The 19817-nt window shown below is 34.6% G+C and overlaps 1 protein-coding gene across 2 annotated transcripts in view; it reads right to left on the bottom strand.

The window, feature by feature from the left end:
• Positions 1 to 7366, bottom strand: part of ldah (lipid droplet associated hydrolase) — a 40715-nt gene extending 33349 nt beyond the window's left edge. Inside the window, exons 1-2 of one of the 2 annotated variants that reach the window (XM_059520520.1) lie at positions 7235 to 7366; positions 6372 to 6566 (exon numbers count right to left, since the gene is read on the bottom strand). In XM_059520520.1, coding sequence (XP_059376503.1) covers positions 6372 to 6566; positions 7235 to 7331 — 292 coding nt within the window. In that variant the 5' untranslated portion in view covers positions 7332 to 7366. The remainder of the gene's footprint in view (positions 1 to 6371; positions 6567 to 7234) is intronic. The other variant, XM_059520521.1, reaches the window with a different exon arrangement.
• Positions 7367 to 19817: the final 12451 nt, after the last annotated feature.

Genomic DNA, 19817 nt, shown 5'->3' with positions numbered 1-19817 from the left:
ACAAATACTATACTATACTATACAAATACTATACAAGCACACTTATGAATAGCATTTACACACATTTGTGCATTTTGGAATTGTGAGGCTGTTTAGAAAGAGTTAGAAAGAAACGATCAAAATTCAATCAATCAAAGAGTCCTGAAAAAATGATGAGGGTTTCCACAAAAATATTAAGCAGCACTCTTTTCAACATTGATAATAATAAGAAATGTCTGTTAATGACTAAATCAACAATTTATTAAATTTTAAAGTGTATTAAAATAATAAAGAGTAAAGGACTCACTATGCAAGACTAGAAGGGAGGGTAAAAGGTCACTGCTGGACTGGCAATCAAATACAACCTCCGGGTAACATTCCTGAAAGCATTATGCCAGAAATCCCAGAAATGCATGAAAAAGCAAAAATAATAACCTCCTTGGCAAGCCCATCGTAACTCCTGATCCACCTGCTCATCAAATGCAAGCAAGAGAATCGTAATTGCAGAACGTATACAATTTTATATAGTAGCAAAGTGGAGTGGAGTTGTTCCATGAAAACTGACATAAATATTAGTTTTCATATCCAAAAAGAGAGGGAAACCCATTGGAAACTTTTGGTGATAAAAAAAGGCCATGTTATTAGGAACATAGAGTAAAGTTCACACTGATTAACTCTGTGAACACAATGTACCTCAACCTCAAGTGGAAACCAACATACTGTCTAAAGATGACAAAGAAAAGAAGAATCATTGTAAGATTATTATGAATTATCAAACAATGTGATACTGTGGGCTATTGGATGCAGCTGGTGGGACAAGCAGAGTGCTTTGCACAGCAGGTTCCTGTGAATCAAAACCATCTGGATAAGCTATCCCTGACCCATTGAACATCTCTGGGCTTTAAATAGGACTCATCATAAGCAATTTTTCTTCTTTTGAAATGATAAGGGGCTGAACAATTTTCTTTTACAATTCAATATATAAAATAGCCTTCATTATATTTATAAATCATTATACATTCTGCGAGGTCAGACGAGATCACCTTTAAGTCTGATGTACTTTAGCTGAAAACATGACAATTTGTTATCGACAGTGGGACATTTAGATAAAAAAAAATCTAAAAAAACATTTGATAAAACAGATAAAATATGAACAACATGTAGATAAGTTTACAGATCCCTTAGAAATTGGTCTAAAATCTCTCTAAAAGAAAGATTTCAAACAGACACTTCCTATAAAACAACAACAACAACAACAACAAAAACTGCTAAGCTGACTGCTAAACTAATTCATGTTAACTGGTTAATTTCAGTGCTGTACTATTACAGTTCCACTGAAAACTTTTCGAAATAGGAAACAACATGAAACAGTTCATGTTCAGCAGGGGACATACGAAATCAGCAATAACACAGCAAACCTGCTGCCATCCAGTGGTTTAGTCAGTTAACACGGTTAGCATGCTATGTGAACTGAGGTGATTTAGCATTAATGCATCGCACACAAATCTCAGTGTGACTGTTTCTAACGGGACTGAATTGGAACTTATATATGCTTTAAATACATAAAAATACACTCAACAATTTGTATTTTGATTAATATTAACTATTAACAAGTAACAATTATTTAAAAAATCCTGACCTTTTTATTACACCATGCAATAAAAAGGTTCAATTTAGTATAATTTACACTAAGCTGGTGTAAAAAGACTATATAATGTTTAAAAAATGTCTTCCAATGGCAAATAAAATATTATTTGTGTTTGTATCCTTTTACTCTCCTCAGTCAGTGTGCTTGTTTCAATAATACAACACCGATCCTCATACTTATAGCGTGAGGCCATTAAAACAGTAGCACCTGCGCCGGCTCTGGAGGATATAAGAGCCAAGGGAGCCTCTGGCCAGACTGCAGAGATTATTGCTGTTATCTCTGGAGAAAAGGGCACAGGTTCTACAATAACAGTGTCGGCGTATGGGCTCTCCATTTCCCATAAAGACTCTATTGAGCACAATGCTCAGTGACATTCAGAGCCTGGTGAAAAGCGGCCCTCTTTAAGGTCATCAGTTTGACCGTGCTCTCTCTGCAGGACATCTGCAGCTGGGGTTTCTCTTTTTTTAAAAGCTTATGTCAGGAATTTAAAAAGTGCTATTTAAGTACACTGTCATTTAAAAAAAGAATGGTCAGTAGCTTTTTTTGGTTAGAATTAATACATTGAAAACATTTTATTCAGGAAGGACATTCAACTGATCAAAACTGACAGTAAAGACATTCATCAAATGTTACAACAGAGTTATATGAAAATAAATGCTGTTCTTTTGGACCATTTTTCTAAGAATCCTGAAAAAAAAAAAAAGTTTCTCGGTTTCCACAAAAATATTAAGTAACAAAGCCATTTTCAACAGTGATAATAATAAGAAATGTTTCTTAAGCAGCAATTTAGCATATAAGAATGATTTCTAAAAGATCATGTGATCATGTGGAGTAATGGCTGTTGAAAATTCAGCTTTGCATCACATGAATAAATAACATGTTTAAATATATTCAAAAAGACAACATTTCTTTTAAATTGTAATGAAAGCATAAGAGACTTCTTTCAAAAACATTAAAAAAAAAATGTTTTACCAACCCCAATCCTTTGAATGATAGTATAAATCGTTCCAAAATGAGAATAAAGAGACTTTGTTAGCTTTCTATATTTGGAGATGGATAAACAAAGAGGAACTGGGAGACGAGATTTCATAAGTATGAAATTTGGTGACAACATAAGACGCTTCACTGAAAGCTAAACTGCTTTAAGAAGACAACTATAAAAAACATGTGCTATGCAGTAATTCAATGAATCATGAACACAGGACGACTTCCTGGACATGATGGCTTTCTGCAAAACTAAGCTGTCTTTGTTATGAACATTCATAAACAGCAATGAATAGGACTAGACCGTTCAATCTTCAAGAAAAGCATCATAAAATTGGCATAAAATTGGTCCATATAACTTGTTTAACTTGTTATTGTTACTCCAACAGATTCATATTGATGAACAATTTGTTCTTTGGAGGCTGAGTTTTTCAATGAATTGGCCAATTTGGCTCACAAAACGGACCTGAATTGTTTACGAACATAGTTTTTCTGACTTGGTGTAATAGTCTGAAATAATATTTTTAGTGCTTAACATCTGCCCCTGAGCTACACAGCTTTTCCATGAAGTCAGTGTGCTAGAAGCTGCTGTCAGGGGAAGAATGGTGGCCCGTAGAGCCATTTTCCACTGGGGGTTTCCTCTTGACCCAGAGCCAAGTGTAAAAAAGGTAGACTCCCGACTGCGCTGAACTTTTCCTCATATCCCCTGCATCTGTTGGACTGTGTTATGTCCAATGCTTCAGATAGCTGTGACGCACTCACCCACCTGTGTACCAATCACTGCTACACAAGTTTGGCTGGTTCCATTAGTTATGTTTATTTATGCCTTGGAAACCAAGACCTAACACAGCTCAGTCTACGATATGCATTTCGGCTCAAGACAGGTTTATTTGGTGCTTGGTCTTAATTATGGAAGTGAAGTCATAGGCATGAAGCTGAACAAAACTTAAAAAGATTTAAAGTTTACGCAAACAATGACTGACATTAAAAATGTAACTTTCAAAAACAATATGTATAGATAGAAACAGCAATATAAAAAATAAAACAGGCAGTGTACATAGCAATGCCCAAGTTGGATATTTTGGCCTGTCTCAAATATAATATAATATAATATAATATAATATAATATAATATAATATAATATAATATAATATAATATAATATAATATAATATAATATAATATAATATAATATAATATAATTAATATAATATAATATAATATAATATAATATAATATAAAGTGTTGTCAAAAGACCCGGTACTTCGGTACCAAGTCGGTACTAAAAAAATGAAAATGTCACGGTACCAGGTTTCTGTAAGTACCGGTGGTACCGAGTACCCGTTCAAACCCAGTTCTGGATGCATACAGCGATATGATTTCCGCGAAGCAGAAAACGTGGACGGAATCTCAAAATCCAGTCATGTAAATGAAACTTACATTTTAATATGGACAGTCACGGAATTTGTCAAAGTTACCATAAATTAATCAAATCAAATCTCCATATGGACCAGTATCTGTAAATGTTAAGCCGCAAAAGTTGGTTGAAATCTGCATCCTGCATGTTCTGCATGTTTGTTTACTACATAGACTGAAGCGCATGACGCCTGCAATAATGAGGACATAAATACACAAACAACATCACCAGAACTGAGTCACGTCACAAGCATTTTACCGTTTCATTTGAGTAAAACCAGTGTCAATTTAAAGGTATTCACGGAAAACCATCAAAACAGCCTCTACATTGCGAGCAAATCACTCGCATATGTGAATAAATTTTACTCAGAGCGACTAAATTATGTCTATTGTTAGCCATTGGCTAATAAATTCTTAGATTTTACTCGCCAGTGTGTGTGTGTTCGAGGCTATTATAAGATTGGCGCAGATATATTTTCACTCGCTGAACACTGACTGAGCGCTTCAGAGTTCTCTCTCCATCAAGCGATCTGTACTTTTCAATTCATCTCAATGGACGCACAGTACACCTGTATTTGCCTCTTTTACTGTCTATGGTATTTGCCGAACTGTAAACTCGAACTGTGTGAAGGAGCATGACTCGCCGTCGCTTTGCTGATAGCTCTGTTTCTCACACATATAAAGAGAGAGAGTCTTACTACGCTGAATCGACATGCTACATGTAAACTATATTCTTCGTTGTCTTCTGTCAAAATAATGGAGTTCATTTAGAATTATTCATATTTTCGAACAAACAGAAGATATGCCGGTTTCTCCGGTAGTGGGCGGAGCTAATGCGCAAATGGCAATTTCATTGGCTGGCGCTGATCTAGTACCGTCCCTGTTTTGATTTCAGCAAATCAGTTCGACCGAACGCAGACAACGTGATTACTATTCATGAACCAGCAACTCATCAATCCATAGTGCATTGTATATTGTTAGTATGGTAGTAGAATTAGTAGTATTATTATCTTTTAATAATTTTTTGTTTTACAGAAACCCTCAATGAACAAAAATATCTTAAGCATCACCACCAGTCTTAAGTTCAGATAAATGACAAATATGCATTCATTACAAATTCATTTTTACATAAAGGCATTGTGCTAGAAATATTACTATTATTTTGTAAAATGTATGTGATACTGCTACTACTGTTAATAAAAAATTAATCACACAATATTTCTTCCATGTTTTAATTTTAACAGCAAATCCCCTTTATTTACCAAAAAATAAAATGTGTTTTAATTTCATAAATTAAAAGACAAATTTGGGTGAAACTTGTTTACTGTTTTTCATAATTATATTACTTGTAGAAGAACTTTAAACACAATTGTAAATAAGTATAAAGAATGGCATTGGTTTTATTTTTAGTGATAAAAAGTTTTTTTTTTTAATTAGCATATTTTTGTGTTTTGCTTTGGTACCGAAATTGGTACCGAGAACCGTGGATTTTCACTGGTATCGGTACTGAATACTGAAATTTATCAACAATAAATATAATATAATATAATATAATATAATATAATGAGTCAAAAATACACGTCCTGGACTAGCATGTACTAATTAAGAGGAGCTAAAAGGAATAAAATACAATTTGTAATATAAAAATATAAGATATCATACAAAACACTTTTTTAAATATAAAATCTATTATAATTAGGGCTGATGATTTAACAGGTTAATTAGGCAAGATTAATTATGGAAAAAAGGGCTAAACCTAGGCCTAGACCAAGACCTGTTGCTCATGAACATGATGAAGGACGACTCACTGCACAATAGCCTTTATATGATCCTAAAATTCAAGATATGAGGGCAAAAAATGCACCTGTGGGGTTTTGTTTTAAATCATGTGATACCATTTAGCAATATCAAATGAGCAAGAGTGCTGTTTTTCCCAGTTGCAAATATTATATTGATTTTATTCAAGAGTTCAAAAAAAAAAAAAGTTAATATCGTGTTACATTTTGGACACAATATTGTCACTATTGACTGTTTTGTTCAATTTCATCAATGTGAAAATAGATCTAAACAAAGCCACAGCAGAACTGTTATGCCTGTCTGAGCTACACACAGCACTGTTTGTTACTGAATGGATCCACATTTTTGAACTAATCAAATGAGCTAGTGATTCAGAAATATGGCTTATTTTAGAATACATTCAAAATTCTATTTTAATATACAAACAGTATATTAAAATATAAAGGAAGGTCTGAACTGTTCTTTCTTCCTAATTTACATTAGCTAAATATATATTGAAGACGAACTACAAACAATATTGTATATTTAGACTTCTTGAGCCATCTTACCTGGAATGACAAGGATGAGCATTTTGGGAGGATTGGGGCTTCTGCTGGCAGCATGCAGGTCTGTTGGTCCATATTTAAGCAGCTCTGTGATTGCTCCGCTGCAGTACACAAACTCTACAGAGGCATCCTCTCCAGGCCCCTCCGATCCTGGACTGCACATCACATCAACCAGATCAGCTCCACACAGTTCTGGGCCTAAATAAAGAAACCAGACAAAAGCAACTGATTATATTATATAAAACCTGCTACAATACAACTAACCAATAAGAGATAAATGTCAAAAGGGAAGGTATTAAAGTACTATATAATATGAAAACTATTTTCTTATTCAGAGAAAAAAAATATTAATTGAATATTTAAGATGCAGCTACAAGTTGCTGATTAAATGCACAGTAAAACACAGCTTAAAAAAAAAAGTTGAATCAGCCTGTATTGATTATGGTCACAAGCTGCAGAACTCTGTCCCAGAATCCCTGCAATCAGTTCAGTTCTCAAAAAGCCAGCTGAGCTGCTGCGTGATCAAAAGTCAACCTCTGACACCTAATGCCAAAATGACAGCTTGCAACACACTGAACATTGGAGTTTAGAGTCTGTTATCTTGTTCAGTCCTTTGTTCAGATCATTCAGTTCAGGCCCAACATGCATACAGAAACAACAGAATATAATAGAATAGAGCAAAGTACAGGTAATTTATTTTCAAGTAATTAATTTTTTTATTATCTGGAATCGAAGCTTGTCACTGAAGGTCTTCGATATAATCACTAGTAAATCGCCAATTCATTCAATCTACCTACGACTTTAAACACAACATTCAAAGCTTTAACACGCCTGTGTCATTTGAATGACTTCATCGCATTTCTTACCGACAGACGCTATTCTTTTGAGTGTTTGTGAGCGGAGAAAGTTTGTAAGGAGAGATGGAATGACATTTACCGGTAATCTTCCCAAAGCAGGTACCATTCAACCCAAAGAGCGAAACACTTCCTAATATTTCTTCTCCTTAAGGTTTCTCAGTCTGAGAACCAACCGAAGCTTATATCGCCACCTACTGTACTGTATGTACTCATTCATATACACTCGGTTTTACAAGGAATCAAAAATAGAGGGGGTTGCTTATATGTAAGCATATGCCATTTTTTTTTCTAATTTATTTATTTATCAGTTGAACGACTTTTTATCCCTCTTTTTATTCATACATTTTTGATTTAACACTGTTGATTTTAATATAATTTGATTAAAAATCATGTCTTGTCTAAAAATAGCCTAAATGAAATGTTATTGTTACATCTTCATCATAGATTACATGTTTGTCATTGCATGTAATTATCTCAATACCTCACAATTAATTCACATGTCAGGAAACAAACAGGAGTTTGTAGCCTCCTCTTCACAGTTAGTATCCAGCATTTGTGTGTGTATATACATATACATATACATATACATATACATATACATATATATATATATATATATATATATATATATATATATATATATATATATATATATATATATATATACACACACATACACACACACTGTATATACAGCACTTAAACTTTTGCATATGAACTCTTCACACACACACACACACACACACATGTATGTTTTTGTGAAAAGTGGGGACATCCCATAGAAGCGTAATGGTTTTTATACTGTAGAAACTGTATATTATATGGCCCTACACCAACCCTACCCCTAAACCTAACTCTCACAGGAAACTTTGTGCATTTTTACTTTCTCAAAAAAACTAATTCTGTATGATTTAAAAGCGTTTTGAAAAATGGGGACATGGGCTATGTCCTCATAAGTCACCCTCTCCTTATAATACCTGTGTCATACCCATGTCAACATACAAAGTTGTATCCTGATATGTCACAAAAACATGCGCGCACACACACACACACACACACACACACAGTATGTATGAAGAGTTCAGATGTAAAAGTTTCAGTGCATTTAATTTTTTTTTTTTCTAAAATTGCCATTTTCATCAGGATCCTATTTTTATTTTCAATTATTTCACTTTATGGCAATAAAAAGAACCTATTCATTGCCAAGTGAAATTATTGAACCTACACATAGAAGCCTGAAAAAAAATGCCAATGATATTTATATAAATGCACACACACAACATTTTCTGAATTAATATCATTCCTATTTACTGAATAAAATGTAGCCCCATTTAACCTTAATTTTGCCCATGTGTGATATTGCAATGATTGTTGTTGATAACAGGTTTTGCTATCAGGTCCACATAGCACATTCCAATAGTTTGCCTCATCTGCACAACTATGCTGGAAAGTCCCCATTGCCTGCATTAGGTCATCTGCATATGTGTGAGAAAGAAAGAGCACAAAATGTCCTTGAATTTTTGGGCTGGGGAACTAAAGAAAACAAAAGATAAGGCACAAAAAGATGATGGCATATACTAGTTCGAAAGGAGACAGACTTATTTAGGGCTGGACAACCGGGAACGTTGTCCCAGACCTTATAAGAAAGCGGGCCTGCTAAATGCATTTTTACACAGAACTTTAATTACGAATTCAAGCAACAGCCACGATCACATTTTGCCACTGTCATTACATTATATGACAAACACTCACTTTGACCTCCCAGAACTGGTCAGTTTCAGCAGATGTCCTGGATCCCCGCTCCGACGTGAGGACTCGAACCTGCAGGCCACACACAGCAGCGCTCTACAAATACATTTACCTTTAGATATCAAATAGAATCTTTATCTAGTTGCATGCTGTGAGCTTTCAGAAAGACGAATGCATAGTAACAGACTAACTACCTTCTGTTGCATGCGTATCCAATAAGTCTCAACTGCAACTGTTTTAAATATCAGTCTTAACCATCATGAGTTCCACAGTGATATCTGGACATAATCCATTCTGGTACAGAAATATGTTGAATCTGATTTTCTGCCGCTGCTGTAACAGCCAGTAAAATGTCAGCACTAAATCCAAGCAAAGCACAAAAGGCTCCAATACTGGCTGAGGCAGTAATCTCAGTATTCTTTCAACACACTATCACAAAATCATGAGTCAATCACTGAAAGAAATGAACTGATTAAAACTGGTAAAAAAAAAAAAAAAAAGTATTAGGAGCCAAATGGGGAAAAGAGTTCCACACACTTTTTATTAGATCAAGATTAGTTTCAGGAAAGAGCATGCAATATGACATTATACCATTGTACTGTACCTGTGTTTTCTCATGTTGGACAGATACTGTGACACAGGCTTAGATGCAGATTTCTCATACAGAATCAGGTGTCCTGTGAGTTCTCACCTGAAAGTAAACCCATATGTAATCAGCAGCCAGATCAATGTTTGATGTATTAGGTCCAATACCGCAAGCGCACATGTAAGCAGACTGAGACAGCGTCACCTAGCAACATAATTTAAAAGGTATTCAGAGAATATCTGGAAAGTGTAAGTCTTACTCACTCTAATAAACTGGTCCTTTGAAAAAAAGATGGATTTTGGCGTATTAATGTCTAAAATAAAATGTATTCATGATAATGTTCACAGAAAAAATATATATTTAAAAGTAAGAAAGAGAAGACAAAGTGCTGCAAATTTAACTTTTTCTGTCCTGCTCAATGTGACACAGGCCAGCGAGACAGCTGTAAATAATGTGAATGTATTAATAATGAATTTAAATGCTTGATCAAAGTTATTCAGCTGACTAATAAGAAGTAAGCCAAACCTTGTCAAACCAGTTCTCAAAAGCACACACTGATGTATCTTGCATTCTTGTAAAAATAAGTACATAATTTCATAAATTATAATTTCAATACATATGTTTAGAAAATAATAAGGAAATAGTCTTTTATTGTAGCCTATATGTCATTTATTGTGCACTTTTAGCCATGGAAAGCAGCGTTTCTCAACTTTAATATATAAAAGGTTAACATCGCTTGAATTCTGGGATATGAAACATTGCAGATTGTGAAGCCAAGGATACATAATGTGAAATGATGCAGTGTTATTTTTTATTTGAGACCGTTCACAAAGAACAAGATTTGAATTCCACTCCGCTGCTTTTCTATTGCTTTTCTATGTAAACATGCAACAACGATAAATGAGCATATTTGACTGTTGAGCATTGCTTCTTTTGTAAGAATATTACTTTTAAAAAACTTGCTTGAGGAAATTTCACAATCTTTTTTACCATTGCACTGTCCTGCTCCTTAAATTTTTAATTTGTTAATGGCCGGTGTGATGTAAAATGCAATGGCTAGTTGTTTAGCAACAAGCCACCAATCAGAAATGGAATAGCACTTTCCTCTTTAAATATTTATGCTTTGTATAGTCATAGAAATTTCCATGCTCTGTATTTTAAATCTTATTGCAGTTTGAGTGATAATCACTGGATTCTTATGATCTGAAAAGTGTGAAAAGCTTTTTAGGGTGTGTTTTAAACAGGAGGAAATGAGCTTGACTTTAATATTTCCCGGTGTAAAGATTGTCAGATCACCCCTGACCCCCACATACAGTATTTGGTCTCAAACATATGCTTATGCCATTGCTCCAGGGGCGTAGCCATCTTTTCAGAAGTGAGGGGGACAGAAATTACATATATATAAATAATAATAATAAAAAATATATATATATATACACATATATCCATTTTGCTGCCATAACAATATAATATAAAACATTACAATATAAAATTTCTGTAATCTATATAGCCTACCAGTCAACAGTTTTATAACAGTAAGATTTTTAATGTTTTTAAAGAAGTCTCTTCTGCTCACCAAGCCTGCCTTTATTTGATCCAGAATACAGTGTTGTGCCTGAACGCGTTCATTGAACGATAGTTCATGAACTCGTTCATATTTTGGGCGAACGTGAACTGAACGTACTGCATTACTGCCTGATGAACGTTACTGTGAACTCGTTCATTCTGGTGTCTGTGAACGGCACGCTCTCTCAGGTTAACTTCGTTCAATAGGGTGCCAGATTTCTATAGAGCCTTCCAGGCGAAAACCCGGCTAAAACACACCGTAAACGGGTCTTAATATGTAGCGGAAAAACACCCAATCTGGCAACACCAGCCACCAGTGTCGCACCACCGTCCGCCGCATGCGTGACGCGTCATCAAAAAAAAAAACACCAAACGACAGCAGCATGTAGCAAGAAGGCTTATGATCATTTAAAAGAATTTTATGATGTTTATGACAAGTTCGGTGAGAATGGGAGACAAAGCATTAAAGCAAGAATGGGGAAATGCTGTCTCCTCAATGCTAATGTAAACCCTGGTTGGATAAGGATTCAAAATTGGATATGAAGATGAAATCTGACGCATAGCTTCATTGTTAAAACTGATAAAATAATTGATGTCTGTGATTCTATATGGGCTGTGGCAATAATTTTGAAAAATAATTGCTCGCAGCAACGTATGGAAAAAAAGAACTATGAACTAGTTCATTTTTGGAACTGTGAACTTTAGTTCAAAATTTTGTAGTTTGAACTATGAACTGAACTAGTTCATTTTAAAATTTGTGAATTGAACTTTGAACTAGTTCATGTAGAAAGTGAACTTTCCCAAAACTGCCAGAATACAGCAAAAGCAGTAATATTGTGAAATAGTTTTACTATTTAAAATAACTGTTTTCTATTTGAATATATTTTAAAATGTAATTTATTCCTGTGACCCAAGCTGTATTTTCAGCATCATTACTCCAGTCTTCAGTGTCTCATCCTTCAGAAATCATTCTAATATGATGATTTGCTGATTATCAATATTTAAAAGATATGAGTACATTTTTTCAGTATTCTTTGATGAATAGAAGGATCCAAACATCAGCATTTATTTGAAATAAAAAGCTTTTGCAACATTATACACTATATCATTCAAAAGCTTAGAGTCAGTATAATTTTTATTTTTTGGGGAAAAAAATTTATGGAAATTAAGACTTTTATTTAGCAAGGATTCTTTAAATTGATCAAAAGTAATGATAAAGACGTCATTTTACAAAATATTTCTATTTCATATAAATGCTGTTCTTCTGAACTTTTTATTCATCAAAGAAACCTGAAAAAAATCTACTCCGCTGTTTTCAACATTATCATTATAGTATTATTATTATTATTTATTTATTTTTATTTTTTATTTTTTGGAGCAGCAAATCAGAATATCAAAATTATTTCTGAAGGATTGTGTGAATGGAGTAATGATGCTAAAAATTCAGCTTTGAAACCTCTGTAGCAAAATTACATTTTGAAATATATTCAAATAGAAATTCTTTATTTTAAATAGGCTAGTAAAAATATTTCAAAATTTGATTTTTTGCTGTACTTTGGATCAAATAAATGCAGGCTTGGTGAACAGAAGAGACTTCTTTAAAAAACATGAACAAGCTTACTGTTCAAAAACTTATGAATGGCAGTGTATAGGCAACTTACATTTTTCTATAATTTCAAGCTTTGAATTGGCTTAGAAATCTTTAACTGCTGGACACTAACAAATAATAATGATTTGTTTATATACTACAAACACTTTTTTATCACATAATAAGGCAGAATAGTTTCTATACTGTAATAGCACTGCATTGTTCATATACTTTATTTATCACCTGCTGTAGATGACTTGAAAAACCATATTGTCGCAATCGTATGTTTAATGTGTTCGTGTTTCCAAAAGTGTCTGTTTTTCTGTGAAAACAACTATTTTCATACAGCTATAGCTGGACGCTGTTGTCCACATTAGGAGTTTCCTGGTATGAATTTCTGCGCGAGAGCGCCCTCCGGCTTCGAGGATGAATGAAACAAACACTGCAGGAGTGTTTAGCGCTCCGTGATGTACATCTCGGTTTCTGGGTCCGAATAAAATATCATGTCATGCGCAGACGGTCCTGTCTCTTTGAGTTTAAATCTATATTTATTCACATCAGCTCTTGCAATCCTCCATGCGAACACACTTGACCGAAAAAGTGCGGGGGGGTGAATTTCCGTTATATTAAAAGTGGGGAGGGACCCGTCCCCCGCGCACTCTACGCCCCTGCGATTGCTCTAAAGAGCATTGCTTATACATACTATTTATGTCTGCAGATAATATGCCAAGAATTCCATGCTTCTGACCTGACATTCTCACATCTCAATCTAATCAATAATAATGATATTTTACTGGAAACACATTTAACGTTTAACCACACACACAGTCAAACACATTTACTCCAAGCTGCTTGAGGACAAAAGGGAATACTTAGTGCACCTGTGAAAACATAGTATCAAAATATTGGTAGAGAGATCTGTTGTTTGAATATGAAAAAAAGAGAGATTATAATGTTAAGTATTTCCTGAATATATCTTGATGCATGACAATGTGAATATCAGTCATTCATTAATAAACATAACACAGCTGTTTTTCTTGGTATGCTCCTTCTTTTTTTCCTTTTTAACTAAGATAATTAATCAAAAGTTTCACAAGACTTGAGGACTGAGGACACAAGACTGAAGTTCAGATGTGATTACAAGGAATCAGCTATATGTGGTTTTGATATTCATATGAATTCACAAACAAAAAGAGGCATAAAACTTTAACTTTACAGAGAAACATAGAGAAATATTAGAAGTGAATGCAGCTTATTCCTGATACTAAAGAAGATGTTTGCCTAAAGATATAAATTAGTTTTTTATGCCAAGGCCAAGCAATCACACTGATTTGTACTGCTAAAAGTATGAGCATGAAATGCTGATCATATTTAAAGGTTAATTAATTGATTTCAGGATAGAAAGGTAAATGTAATGATAGGTGAAGGAACCCGGCAATGTTACTAGGTCCCCAACCCGGGATGGATCCCGGAATCAATCCCGGGACGTGTTTGCGTTCACACAGAAGGCAATATGGCAATGTTCTGGCAATTTTCTGGGACCAATGTGCAGTGTGAAAGGGGCTTAAGTCTCAGTTGTCCCCAGAATTTGTCTGTGAAGTTTCAGATCAAAAATACCCACAGATCATTTATTATTTTGAGTGGAAGCAGAAACAGGATATTTAGCAGAAACAGTGGCTGTGCCACTGCAGCTCATATCTAAGATACTCTGCTAAAAAAAAACCATCTGTTTGATTTTGATTAACATGTCTATCACGCTGAAAACATGCATTTTATTTCATATTAGTTTAAACTTCTGATATGCGATTTTCTGAGCACACATGCAAAGCACTCACACAGAAAGTGGCTGTCACAAAGCATTTGAGTACTAAACTAAGTTCTCTTTCAAGTCATATTGCGCTTAAACCGTCAAATACACACAAGTTTTTGTAAAAAAAACATGAGTTACAAAAAAAGTCAGCTCAGTGTTCTGCTCATCAGTGAAGCAAAAGACAGAACAGTTAGCATGCAAAAACTAAGCGGCTCTTTTTTTCTATTTTTTTTTATTGGGTTATTCTTTTTCACATTTTCTGGTTTATGCACTGGGGACCTGATTATAGTGCTTAAACATGGAAAAAGTATGAATTTCATGGTATTTCACATTTAAATGTCTTGATCTATTCAGGGTTACCAAAGAATTTATTTAGAGATTTATGCCTCAGGCATTTTTTACTGCTCTGTGACAATTTCTACTGTTAAAATAAGAAGAAACAGTTTGCTCATTTGATCAAACATTTGAAAACGAAAAACTATTTTTTTTTAAAAAGAATAATAATATAACAGCTGAATAAACAGCTTCATTTTGCATGGAGCACCTCCTGAGGTTGACTATTTTGCATCACATGACCAGCCATGTACAAACCAGTTAATCTCAGCCACCTCCATGCTATTAAAGAACTTTGCTTGTGAAATCAATTAATGATGGCTCCCTGCAAATAAAGCATTTCTTTAATGCCATTGGTAGCTGAAAGTATTTACGATGCCGCATCCACACCACTAATTGTCAGACGATTATTGTCCAGTGCAACATACACAAAAATACTGCAATTAAATTCTATTTGCATGTTATCAGTTTTTTTAATACACTAATCACTTTGAATGAATGGCTAAACGCAGCTTCCACACATCTGACACACAAGTGCCTGGAAATGTTTCAAAATTCCAAGTGCCACACAGAAAGGATTCACTCTGCCGCCATATCTGTAAAATGTTGCTCAGTCAGTGGCCAGCTGTTGTTTTATGCTCCAGCTTGGTTGTAAATCGTCACAAGATTTAGAGAGACACTTTGAAACCTGCTGCAGTGATTTACATGTAAGACAGACCCAACAGGTTGAGCTACATTATCTGAGCTCTCAAGGGGGGAACTGCTGTCCATTAGAGGCACTGCACAACCCACACATACATAATCTGTAGCCAAAATGGCTAGAAACAGATGCATCCAAAATCTTCAAGTGCCCTGTGTGGTTAAAAGTTCGTATTAGTGTCTTGCTCCTGTGGGGCCTTTAGTTCTTGAGAGCATGTGTGAGCATGGCGTGTGTGTGTATTAGTGAAAAGAAGGTGATTTACACATGCAGGGGTCAGAAGGAAGAGGGGGCGCCTGGTGTTTGCTAAAGCACCTGGCCCGTCATATCTGATCGCATCAGTTTCTTCTTTCTCCCCTTTGTTAGTCAGAGACATTTATCAAACAAGTTCTTCATCACTACAACCTCTAAATCCTGCCTCAGTTCATCTGAAGAAACAACTTTCCCCATTCAACCATCTGTGCCTCTATTCAAAGAATAATACAGAATTTATTGCTTTATTGTTAAGGAACTAGTGCCCTGGAATGGTGTCCCAATGCATTTACAGCTAATTTTAGTTTGTTTTGAATTTCTTTATACAACTTTGTTAAAGACATAACAGAATAATATATATATATATAATTATATTAAATAATATTTAAATATTAATACATAAAATGATTAAATATTATTTATATTATAATTAAAATAATTATGCACTGCTATTTATTAATTAACTATATGTAATATTTATGATTTTATATGCATCTAAAATACTCACAAATTGACACGTTATAATAATAATAATTCATTACATTTATATACCGCTTTTTTAGTCACTCAAAGCACTTTACAATGTGATGGGGAATCCAATGCGCAAAGTTGTCCATGATGCCGAGGTCACACCTCTAATCTTTTGGGAACATCCTGGGATTTTACAATAAATTTGAATTTGTTAATACAAATATAGGCCTATATATTCGTAGAAGCATTTCAACTGAATATGCAATAGCTTTAACTTGAAAACCAAGCTAAACAAATTAAATCACTATATTATTTGCCACCTGGTTCACTGCCCATATATAATACCACACGCTCTGTACTGGTGGTGTGTGTCTATGATGGGCTGCAATTATGTCATTTCCTGCCTGTTACTAGTGGCAAATTCATCCAGCAGATTTCATTACATTTGACATTTCAAACAGAAAAAAATGGCAGCGCTGCTCTTTGTCTGGCATGGCTTGTCCAGCATCGGGTCTCTGTTACTGGGTGATGGGGCAAACTGGTTTAGGGTCACCCTCAGCTGCCATTAATTAAACACAGAAAGCAAAGATGAATGACAGACTGTCACCACTGCCAGCATGTGCCTTTCAACCTTTACATATGAAACTGTTTTATGTAATTAAAGAGATGACCATTGCAATATTCTCTGTCCACAGCCAAAACGTTGAGGGCACAAGGGGGTTTCCTTGATGTCTAAAGGGTTGATTTCAATTAAAACTAAACTTACAAAGAAAAAGTTTTTATTTATATAGCATAACATTTTTTTTATATAGCATAGTCCATTAAAATGGTTTCAAAAACATAATTTTTCATGCATTAATATATATATATATATATATATATAGATATATATATATATATAATATTTTTCATAGGCCTATTATGTATTTTAGATTTGTACCATCATTTAGAGCACAACAAAACAAACAAAGTTTTGTAAAGTATATAAAAATGTAAATAAAACATATAAAGAAAAATAAATAAATCAATTTTGGTTTAATTTCTAAATGTGTCTGTGTCCATAGAAACACCTATGTGTGTTTTTCAGCTCTGTCCGGCTTCTCAAACTCTAAATTTGAGAGCATTTATATTATATGATATGCATTTTCATCAGTTGACTTAGCACCATATAGAGGAAACGTAAAACAGGCTACTTATTTTAGCTTCCAAACTTCTTGAAAATGTCAGTAGATGGTCGGGAGCCACATGAAATCACCATTTTAACGTGTGGAAGGTAATACATCATTTCAAGCCTTCATGTTGTCATAACTGTGATGTATTCAGTAGAATGCATTTGAAGAAATGTTTACAAATCAATGCAATGCCATGTAGATATTTACACAAACTGACAGAAAACACTGCAATATTGTTGTACTGCAATATGTTTGACATTAAAAACTAAATATAATGGTAAAATTATCTCCTTCATTTAAAATAACAATAATACAAAATAATAGACCAATTCATTGCGATGAATGAAGTTCTTTGGAAGTTTGAAGAAAGGCCTTATTTGCTTCTGCACCATTTGAGAGTCTGAGAGCATGTAATAAATAGATGAGTAACAGTACAAATGGGAAATCTGAAACCTGCTCATTCACCGAACTTTCTTTTTAAAAGTTCCCTCAAAAGACTCAAATCCCTGTGATTTATGAACAAAGCATAGATGATTATAAAGAGTTTTTTTTGTCTCTGTGGAAAAAAAAGAAAGACATGCAAATTGGAAAATGTATAAATTCTAACTGGTGTTTACTGCATGAAAAAAAAAGCACCAGTGTGTCACATTAAGTTTAACTCTTAAGTCACCTGATTAGCTTAAACAAGAAAGTAGACAGGTTTTCAATTTTTCTCAAATTTTCATTTTAGTTTGTAGTCAATCAGCTTGAACTTTGTCTGAAATATTGTATGAAAAGTTCACTAAGGAGTGGAGAAAATGAATGACCTTTTGATAAATATGATGCTGGTGTGAGGAGCTGATGATACCCAAATGCCAGCGACTAGCAGAGAGACGGACAGCATTTGATCTGTAAGAAGGTCAAGTGAAAAGCAAAACAGCTAAGAAGCATGAAATCATCTGTCCATGTGATTTTTTTTTTTATCAGCTTCCAGCTGCAGCAAATCTGGATGGTGGAGTGGGTGGAGCGGCGTAGAGCAGCGCGTGTTTTATTGCTTTTTACACACCCTGTAAATCATTGACATTTTGTTTTCACCTGTTAACCTAATCCTCTGTAAAAATGAGATTATTTAGAGCTGGCACTGAATCAGATCAGGGATATATGAAGATCAGGGATGTTGTTATGAAATGTCTTGCTAACATCTGCGCATATGTTACTGAAGCTGCTTTGTTTAGGCTTTTAACTATGCTACTTATTTGATTCTGGGTAAATCTGCAACACAGACAAGTGTACTTTCACTGCAATGTTTTAGTATTTTACTATTCATTTGATTACTATTCAGTATTTTACTATAAACATCTTAAGAAAAAAATCGGGAGTAAAATTTTATTGGATATTAAGGATTATATTAAGTGTTCTGTCCTCAGTTTGTGAATTGTTTTTTTTGCTATAAGTTCAATTTCATGCTTGATAATTATTTTGTTTATTATAAGAAAAGAGACACAGGTATTTTGTAATGTAAGAAGAGTCTTTATTTTGAAAGAGCTTTTATTTTGACATGACCTTCCTGTTTACGTATGGGCGATCCCATGAGCCTCCGGTCCTTGAGCTTGCCAGAACCGTAATGTTACACAGATGGAGAGCGTCGGGATATTTCTGATGTTTCGCTCCCGAATCTTGTTTGTCCCACACTCGTAAGGCGGCAATGTCTGTAAGTGTCTAACTTGAGTGATGATGTATATTGTATGTTTTTGTGTAGAGGTAAACTTAATGAGCGCGATGTGGCGTCAACTCGTGAATGTATGTTAGTGGCCACGTTGCGTTGTTGACGTTCGTCTTTTGCTAATTAGCTAACTCATACTCTGTTAGCGTGCTGGTTATTGTACATTTTCTATTAAGCTAACGTGACTGTTTAAAGTTGGTAAATGGTGAAAGTTATATCTTGTACTTGCTAGGCAGGTTCCTAAGTATGTTTTGTATTCTGTTTATTACAGTTTTACTCGATTTTCACTTGCAACGTTGGAAAATAAAGGAGCAAGGCGCTCGCGTCCTGGCTCGTGGAAACGAGTTTGGCTTGCTGTTGAGTCTGTGTTCACGCACCTAGCTCACACACAGACAGGGACAGTACAGTAAAAAGACAACCAGCGTGGGTGCAAGGGATAACGCAAGAACTCCAACATGGCGTCTGAAACGAAATCTAGAGATGAAACAAAGCCTGAAGCAAGCCCGCTACCACGTCCATCGTCTTCAAAGTCTTCGGTTCACTCGAGAGCCAGCTCAAAACGCTCGTCCTCTTCAAGATCTTCTGTCATGGAGGCTGCCGCCAAAGCTAGAGCCGCAGCTGAAGCAGCGCTCACCAAGGTATCTTATGCTAAGCGACAGGTAGAAA

The sequence above is a fragment of the Carassius carassius genome, chromosome 32, assembly GCF_963082965.1.
Source record: "Carassius carassius chromosome 32, fCarCar2.1, whole genome shotgun sequence".
Classification (NCBI taxonomy): Eukaryota; Metazoa; Chordata; class Actinopteri; order Cypriniformes; family Cyprinidae; genus Carassius; species Carassius carassius.
Note: the sequence above shows the minus strand (reverse complement) of the source record. Positions and strands in the feature narration are given on the sequence as shown.